The sequence below is a fragment of the Perissodus microlepis genome, chromosome 23, assembly GCF_051167445.1.
Source record: "Perissodus microlepis isolate ML-2025 ecotype Zambia chromosome 23, ASM5116744v1, whole genome shotgun sequence".
Taxonomy (NCBI): domain Eukaryota; kingdom Metazoa; phylum Chordata; class Actinopteri; order Cichliformes; family Cichlidae; genus Perissodus; species Perissodus microlepis.
In genome coordinates, this window is record NC_140482.1 from 21,341,097 (window position 1) to 21,350,873 (window position 9,777).

Consider the following 9,777-nt stretch of genomic DNA (forward strand, 5'->3'; position numbering starts at 1 on the left):
TAGCATAAGCTACTGCTTATGGCTAAGAGAAAGTGCTAAGATTGGCCAGCACATCTCTTTGTTTATCTAACCCACTGTTTAGGTGACAGTCGGTGGTGACATTCAGCAGTCCTGGAAAAATTAGTGGAAACTCATTAATCGCTAATGAGTTTCCAGTAACTTTGACAAAAACAATGCCTGGCCATCTAGTTTATTGGTATCACCTTTGGTAATTCCTTTGAATTTAAACTGTCACATGCAAAAGTAAAAGCGCTATGAACCTCAACTATAATTCATGGTTTTAACTGGCGAACATGTTAATGCTATCAAGCTAAGATCTCAAACTGAACATCAACATCATTTAAAGCTTGCAAGCATCTTAGTTTAGTCAAAATACCACTATGCTAGCTCCTTCTCAGCTGTCAAGAAATGAGAGGGTCACATATCTAATCTGCTGACAATAAGTTACTGTGACAATAATATCAGAAATAAATAAGCAAGTTTATACATGTTTTCATTTGTTAAAACCCTGATTTCATTTCTGAAGCTGACGCTTGAGGTCATTTTACAAAGAAACCGGTGGTGTACCTTTCATTCATGTTTTCGTTTCGTTGGTGAAGGGGACCCCTTCTCCTGTGATAAAACATGGATATGGTCTTTCATATCTTGAGTCAGAAGGTGCAGGCATAAATGTATCGGCCTGTCCACAACACCAGAAACCTATGATGGTATCCCTTCACCTCAGCTTTTAGTGCAATATGTATGTTGCTGGTCTCAAGCTACATACATAAAACACCATTAGTGTAAAGGGTGATGTCCTTCCAGCCCGCTTTATTAAAATATGGTGGTGGATGGCAGAGACTGCTTCCTATGAGTCCATGCTGAATAAACTTAAAAACGATACAGAAGATAAAGATGAACATTGGGACTACTTTTGGAGCTGAAGCAAACAGGAAATCATGACCATATTATCATAATCTGAAGGATTATTAACTGTGACCACCGGTAAATGTTACTTTTTTTTTTATTTGCCCATTTCTGTGTTTCTTCTCTTGGAACCCACTGTTAGTTAGTTTCTCTTTTCTTTCTTTTAGACTTGTAAGGGCAGGGGTGCACACCAGCAGTTTTCTTGTGTTTTTTTGTTTGTTTGTTTTTTTTATCCCTCTTATACAGGTTTAAGTATATGTTGCAAAATCAATAAAAACTGAAATGTCAAAAAAAAAAAATATGGTGGTGGCTCCCATAAACTGCAAACCTGCTCCTATGCATGCATGCAAATGTACTGATTCTTTAGCGCTTCTTTAATCTATCTGAGCACGCAAAGCACTTTTATACAACTTACCTAATTCACCCATTCATACAAGCACTTTCCTATCTGACCTTCACACAAATCAGAGAACAATTTGGTGTTATTATCATGCAGTAGCATGCAGACTGGAGAAGCCAGGGATCAAACCACCAACCTTCTGATTACCAGAGAACCTGCTCTACGTCCTGAGCTACAGGCACCCATAAACACATTTATGAGGATGCGTCAGTTTGTTGGAAGATGTAATTACATGCTAATCTGTGCATATCTACAAGTTCAGTATCCTTTAAAAAAATACAGATTGTATCTGTAAGGTAATAAATACATAAACAGAGACTAGAGACATAATATGTGACTTAAATGGACATGTTACAGAGATAAACAGGGATGGGAAGCAGATGGAGATAGACAGTTGAGAGAATATCAAAGGTTTCACCGGTCTGCCCTATAACAGTGTTGAGATGTAGGGACAAGGACGGCGTTTGTTCTTTAATCTGCTCTCTCACACTGGGTTACTGCAGCTCTCCTGGGAATCACTTTCAGCCCAACACAGACTGACTGTGGGATCTAAAACACCGCTCAGTCATAAAGCTGCAGACACAGGACAGGATACCAGCTTCCCATTTCAACAAGAAATGACAAGACTGTTTTGTTATGAATGGTTTTATTGAAAAAACAAAACAAAACAAAAAAAACCCCACCTCCACATACAGAGTTAAAAAAGAATATGCTGGATTTTCAGGTTACAAACAGACATCCTGTAGTGACATACGACAATAGTTACTGACAGATTCTGGCAGTAGTACAAATGGAGTGGTCTGCCTTTGATGGTAGTTTATCCCTGCCACGGTTTCAAATGAAATTAACGCCACACAATGTTTAAAAAAAAAAGCAAAATTGGTAAAAAGCAAAAAAACAAAACCCAAAACTTATATTAAAATGCTGCGAAAATATTGTGCAAGAGCCATGATTAAATGACACTGACGGAGATAATATGAAGTGCCCTGGGTTGTCATCGTTTTGTTAAATTGTGCGTTTCTCTGATGATTCTCTTCCTCCCTCTAGTGGTAGTAAATCTCTACTGAAGGAGCAGCAGTGAGCATGTCTGCAGACCCCGTTTACTTTACAAGTGCTCGGGGTGGTTCTGCAGACAGGTGATGAACTCTTTCACCTGTCTGCCCTCAAAGCAGATCTGGTAGACGGCTGCGAACAAAGGAAACCTGCAGAAGGAAGGAGACTCAAAGTTTATTGCATGTTGATGTGAGGACACTGCAAATGAACTGTTTGTAGGTCAAGGAACAGGAACAAAACAAGCTGCTGGCTATAAAAAAAATAAATGATTTTAATATCCTTTATTGTCCGAGACAGGTTCAAGATAAAAATGAGCCCACAGCTGCTGGTCTAATCAGAGGTGTAATCAGGCGATATAAGTGAAAACACTTGTGTGTGTGTGTGTGCTTGTGTGGACCATGGCTGTTTATATTGCAGTTTGCCGGTAATTACAGATAGCAGGAATGCTGATAATTCTTATTAGTTTCATTTAGATTTCATGCTGCCGGTAATACCAAAACTTCAAGAACATAATTGTGATTTATAACTTCGATCCCAATCTTCAAAGAGCACAGCCAAAGTAAATATTCGGCCCGACTTGAACCATTAATGTAATGAAGGCGTACCCAGCAGACTGGAAACTGGTTCTGCTAATATGAAACAATAAAACAAAGACGTAACTGTACGTAAAAGGATTTGTGGACTTACTTGTTGACCATGTCCCTCTTTTTTAAGATCTTGTAGACCTCCACGGAGGTCTGCGGACCCTGGAGCTTCTGGCCGTTGAGCATTTCCGTCTCCAGCTCAGCGATAGACTGCATGAGCAAACATAAAAGCGTAGGCTGAACAACCAAGTATGTTGACAAAAAGGACACACAGATAGAGATCTATTGTGTTGATGGCAGTAAGCTTTTCAGGGCTGTCCTGGATACCATTCTTTGGTCTCCAGAGAGTGAGCACTGCAAGCAGCAGACAAGCAAAACTGCTTCTAAGGGGCTTTGAAAGGGAGCTAAATCTAGCAGAAAAGTCACTAAGAAGGCGACAGTGAGATGAACTGAGCCGCGATGATCACTGCTGTGAGCGAGGGGGATATAAAGACTACCCAGCAAATATTTGGTTAGAGCCCTTAAACTTCTTCCTTCACTGCATCCATGACCCAAATCAAAGACAGCGTGTGCACGCTACCTCTGTGTACACTTCAATTATTCATAGAGTAAACCCAACAGGGGCCACTTTTCCTCAAGATAAAAATGCTGCAGCCCAATTTAAAGTCTAAAGGAAAACATGACTGACTGAAAGACCAGAGTTAAATGAAGTGCAGCTGGGTCCATAGACCTTTTGGACAAGGATGCAATTTTTGTAGTCTTGCCTCTGTGCACCTCAACAGTGGATTTTGAATGAATCAGTTCAGACTTCCAGCTTTAATTCAAGGGGTTTAAGTTTTTTTTGCATTAAATGTTCAGAAAAAACAGCCATTAAAAAAAAACAAAACTTTTTTTTCCCGTTTTAATACAGTCTCCTATTTTCACAGGCTCAGTCTCAATTGTAGAAACCAACATGGACTAACAAGGATTGTTTTTAATACTTGGAAATTCCTCTCGAGACGCTCTGCCAGACCTTTACTTCACCCACCTTCAGCTGCTGCTTGTTTGTGGGTCTCTCTGCCCTCAGTTTTGTATTTAATAACTGAAAGGCTGCTTGGTTCAGTTGAGATTAGGTGACTGACTTGGTCATTGAAGACTAGCTATTTATTTGCCTGTGAGACTCTTGGGTTTTAACTTGGGGTTGAACAGTTTTGCAGCATTTGGTTGTATCCTCGCAGGGAGTAGAGCCTCGTACACTTCACAATTAATCCTGCCGCTTCTATCAGTAGGCACATCATCAATAAACACCAGTGAACCAGTTCATGCCCTTACCACACCATGAGCACCACAATGTTGGCTAGATGATGTAGTATTCTTCAGATCATGAGCTGCTTCTCTAATCATACACACCTTTCTCATTTTTCTGTTCTACTACAAGTTCATCATAGTTTCCAGAACTGTGCAGGCCATTCAAGATGTTTTCTGGCAAAGTCTAATCTGGGCTTATTGGTGCAAACCACTGGTTACAGTGGTTTGCACCTTGTTGTAAACTCTGTATCTCGATTCATAAAGGCATGTTTTGCTTGTAAACTTTGACGATGATATAAGTACCTCCTCTAGAGTGTTCTTGACTTAGTTAGATGTCATTAAGATGTTTTTCTCAACGATGGAAATAATTCTGTCATCATCCACTTCAGTTATCTTCTGTGAGCTTTGAGGGTTTTTGGTGTTGCTGAACCAGATTGTTACTTTGGACCCTACGAAAGTTTTTCTCTCTCTCTGATTTTTTTTTCCAGGTTAGTGATAACCTCCCTCATTTACAATAGTATCTGTTTTAAAATTATATCGAGAGTTTGAGTGAAATGCAAATGTGAACAACACTCACATGTCTCTGAAACTGCTCAACAGTCAACTGTTTAATTACTTTTGACTCTCAGAAAATGGGGCACTATGTGTAAAAAGAAAAAAGAAAAGAAAAAAAAGCTGTAATTCCTGAACAGTTAAAGCTAAATGTTTATATAAAAAAAGACCTTTGAAACTGCACAGTAGTGCACTTCAATAACTTTGATTGTTCCCTCTTAATACTAATAGTAGATATTTGATTTACATTGTAATAATTAACATTTAGTTACCATTTGTATTTGGATTTTTGTAACTTATATTCCTCTTATTTGAAAAACAATAATTGCGATGGACTGTCCTCTCTGACTCACCTTGGACGTTCTGACGAAGGCCTCTGCGACCTTCCGGTTTCGTCCTCCGTAGCAAGTGGTGATAAGGTCGGCCACGCCGCAGCTTTCCAGGAAGGTTATAGAGCTCACTGAGCCTTTGCAGAAAATTTTGGCAAAGGCAACCATTTCCATCAGGCCAAGCCTGATTACCGCCGCTTTGGTGTTGTCGCCACAGTCGAGGCCATCACAGAATCCAGCGCCGACCGCCACAATATTCTAGCAATGCATGAGGGGAAGGGTGCAAACATTTTAAGGTTTTCCATTATACAAGGAGAATTTGACTATGGAAACATCCGTTTACCTTTAAGGCTCCACAGAGCTCCACTGTGTCACTCTCCCGCACGACAGCGATGCGAAAGTTGGGAGTCTGCATCAGTTCTTTGAAGATGTGGCCGTTTGCCTCATTTCTTGCTCCTGTAGTGAATGAAGTTTATTAAACATAGAGTGCTAAATTGCTTCAGCAACACTTAAAACAGGAAGTAACTGTGCACTAGCTTGTCTGACCACCACAAAACCTCCTCTGCAACTTATCTACACATGTGCTGTACAAAGTATCTAACCGATGGTGGTTTCACAGAACTTCTCATCCGCCACCTCGCTGGCGATGTTGGCTCCCATCAGGACGCTGACGTCAATCTGTAGTTTCTCTCGGATGATGTCTGAGATTAGCGTCAGTCCTTCCGGTCCCTCATCAATGCCCTTGATGACAATAATCAACAATTTAAAACATAACCTCTACCCTGAATGGGCTTTTGGCCTTGAGATGATGGTGACACATACAGGATGTGATTGTCTCTCTATTATATTGTATTATATACAAAAAACTCGTGATGCCATGACCGCAGAAAAATAAGAAGCTGTGGTTAGGATACTGTTTCCCCTTTTATGCTGGCAGAAAATGTGACATGAACAGTCACAGGATCTTACTTTGATGAGTGATATCCCGATAGCTCCCTCTGCGATGTGAGGTTTCATCTGATCACAGAGTTTCCCGATGAACTGGTGCGGGATTACAAAGACGAGGATCTTTGCTCCTTTAACAGCTTCTGTGATGTCTGGAACAGCCACCTAGTGAGCCGACAACAGCATGTTAGTCCTCATACAGAACCAAATCATACAGTGCCAGTATGCAAGACACTTCATTTTGGATTTCCTCTAACCCACACAGGGTCAAAAGTATACATACAGACTTAAATATATACATGTATTCACTTAAATCTTTTAATATGTGTTGCTGAGGGTTGTACAAAGTCTTAACAAAGCCAAGGCCCAGTCATGATCACTAATTATGACTAACAGACCCTGTATAAAATCCAAATAAATTCAAACTTTTCACCCAATTCTTGTTTTTTTTAAGTGATTAAAGATGTATGCTGTACACTCAATCCACTCTGGAAAAACGGCAGGTCAGAGAAATCATTAAAAGTCCCAAATTACCATGATATTCATGCCTATGACGAGTGGATGGAAACTTCTGACCACAACCGTATATATCACTGTACACTGGTATCTGCGGTATATCGTTTTTCATTAACATTGGTAAATATTTAATAAGCATGAAAGTAATAATGCAAAGATGATTATGACTAATGCAGCGTTCCACTTGGAACTTGATGTTGGAACTCGGGAGTTATGTCTCTCCTGAGTTAGCACGTTCCAGAAAAACCAAAAAAACAGGAAGAACAGGTTTGAAAAAAATTCTTATCAAGGTAGAGCTATTCAGACAATTCAGCATAATTCTTATTTTTTGCACTTAAAACACACAGTCATAAACAGAGCCTGAGAAGTGCTCTGAGTGAGTCAAAAAACACACAACAGTGACAGCACAGATTAAAAGTTTACAGTTTTACTACAGTTTAGGTTCAGTGCCAACATCTTGGATTGGTAACTTGTGGTATGTTGGTCTGCTCTAACTTCCCGAGTGGGAAGTTCGAGTAAAGTGGGTGTTCCATAAAACAGCGGTCCCCAACCCCTGGGCCTCGGACCGATACCGGTCCGTGAGTCGTTTGGTACCGGGCCGCGAGAGTTGAGGCTCAGGTGTGAAATGTATGGTTTTCAGGGTTTTTATCGGTTTTCAGCGTTATTTTGTTATCGTTTTGATCGTTAACTCGGTTTTCCTGGGTCTTTTCACGTGTGTTATGAATAAATCTTCTTTTTTTCGGTACCGGTACTAGTTTTATTTTGTTGTATTTATCCGCGACACCTTAAAAGCCGGTCCGTGAAAATATTGTTGGGCATAAACCGGTCCGTGGCGCAAAAAAGGTTGGGGACCGCTGCCATAAAATACATTTCTGACCTCCAACTTATTAAGGAGCGCACCGTAATCTGAACTATTTAAAGATGACACTGCATACCCACTGCAGCAGCTTGGTTATTTATGGATTCCATGATATTTTCTAATTTTTCATATTCTATGACAGTTTGAACTCAAGTTTAATGATCTATAATTAAGCATGTGGTAACTTTATACAACCAAAGACTGCAAATAATGTCTCAAAAGCCAGTTTGGTGGCATTATTCTCACATTTTAATGAAATATAATGCACTCATTTGTATTTTCTTAAATTAGTTTTCGAGTGTATAAATAGTCTGGCCCCAGGATGTCTTTCTAGTTGCATTCAATAACAAAACAGTGAGAGGAGGATTGTGAATGGTAACTGTAAAATACCACACCACAGATCTAAATATGGACAGTCAGCAGCTATGGAACACACTCCTAATTGAAATCAATTTGATTACAGATATCAAATCTTTTACAGTAAAGGTCAAAGGTTGGTTAATTGTATTAATTTATTAATGTATCTTTCTTACGCTATATTTTTTCAGTATGTGTATGTATTGTATCTCTGTGTATTATAGTGCATTGCAGTTTTATGTAACTGACTCAACTGTTTGAGCATTGTGAATGTAAAAGACCAACAAGGGACAAGGGCAGGAAATTAGCAATGGTATTGGAACCATGTCAAACTGCATTGTTCCTTTTAAAAAAGTTAAATAATCTTATCGGTGCAATGTCGTGTGCTTCAAGATTGTGGTAATTAGCAAACCGGACTGCGTAATCTACAGATGATGCTTCTGTAACTGTTGCACTTACCACATTCTTGGGCAGCTTGTGGCCTGGTAGATACTTGACATTTTCATGCTCGGTGTTGATGATCTCTGTCAGTTTCTTCCCATCAATCATTTCTTCATAGACCCACATGTTCACCATTGGGTCAAAGCGGTTGGAAGCTTTGACATTGTGCCCGATAATTTTGGCAATGGCAGAACCCCTGAGGGAGGGACAAAGATCAGGTTAGAGAGCCAGGACTGAGCCTAACCCAAAACCACAGGTTGAAGCTCTGGGAATTAAGTGAGTACACAAAGTACAGCATGTTCCTGAAAAGGCTAAAAAACCATGCTTAGGCTTGGAATTGGACTTCTTCCAGGAACATGCCCTTAAGGGAGAACTCTTTGTAGTCCCAAGAGTTAGAACCACAAAAGGTACTCACAGGTACTCCATACAGGTACTCTACAGGAGTGTATGGATTTTATTTTGCAAGACCCTTATTTTAGAAAGCAGGATGCTACTACACGAACAGCTCTTTAGAAGCAATCGAGGAAGGCTGTAAACAACAGCTCCAGATCTGCCTTTCTGATGTGCAAGACAGAGGTAAACATAAGCCTATTAGATTATGAATACAGCGGGTTTGCAACCAGTAAACGACCAAATCAGCGATCAGTTTTCAGTTGGCTGAAAAAAGGGAACTCCTACTTCTAAAAGAGGCAAAAAGATACAGAAAAACGTTACCAGTTTCCAGATCCAACGATGCAAACTTTCTTTCCGGGCATTTTTAAAAGTAGAAACTCCGACAGTGAGCGCTTTGCAAATACAGCCTGTTGTCCTTTACTCCCCAGTCTATAACTTCCTTATACGCCCTGAAAACGCTGCTACTCTCTTACCCCGCCCTTACTGCCACGGCTACACCTCTTATTATGTGCAGTTCATAAGCAGCAAAGCCTTCTCCACGCATCTCCACCGTTTAGACATCTCCACTGTTTTTGAAAGCTTCATAGCCCATATTCAGGTTCGAGTTTAAAGGTGACTGCATGCAACAGCAACAAGTCCGCTATATTAAAGCGAACGTTTTAAAGGCCAGTTATTATTTAATATTATCGGGAAATATGAGATACCGCCAGTCACATTACTACCTCATGATAACAAAAGCGTATTTTAAAGGCGCTTCCGGTCATTGGGTTTTTCAAAATAAAGCTCTTGCTAACAAAGGATGCCGCTTAAAAAACAAAACCACTACACCCCTAATTAATTTAACACGTAAATTAGCTTATACATTATATTTAAAAACTAGGTATGAAAAACATTAAAAACAAAGCAGATTAATAACGTGTTTCTTTTTAAATAAATATGATTCAGCCCATCATTGAACACTCCTGGCTATCAAACATGTTTACATATTTGTCAAAATATTTATACACAAAAAACGCATCTGTTTAATATCTTTAAAGTTTTACTTGTCTGCACATGTTCGGCGTATACAAAAAATATCAAATAATAAATTAGTGGGAACAAATATGAATAATATGTGGCCTATTTGTGTAATTATTTATTCACTTTATTTTTCAG

General features: G+C 39.5%; 1 protein-coding gene across 1 annotated transcript; it reads right to left on the reverse strand.

Moving 5' to 3' along the window:
* Positions 1-974: 974 nt before the first annotated feature.
* On the reverse strand, positions 975-9,389 carry LOC146361385 (glycerol-3-phosphate dehydrogenase 1-like protein). The gene is made up of 8 exons (XM_084921857.1): positions 8,944-9,389; positions 8,248-8,425; positions 6,081-6,221; positions 5,714-5,852; positions 5,455-5,567; positions 5,136-5,369; positions 3,047-3,153; positions 975-2,508 (listed from the first exon to the last, which is right to left on the reverse strand). Exons 1-8 carry the CDS (start codon positions 8,982-8,984, stop codon positions 2,412-2,414), a joined length of 1,050 nt encoding a protein of 349 aa, XP_084777983.1. The 5' UTR covers positions 8,985-9,389; the 3' UTR covers positions 975-2,411.
* Between the last annotated feature and the right edge of the window lie 388 nt (positions 9,390-9,777).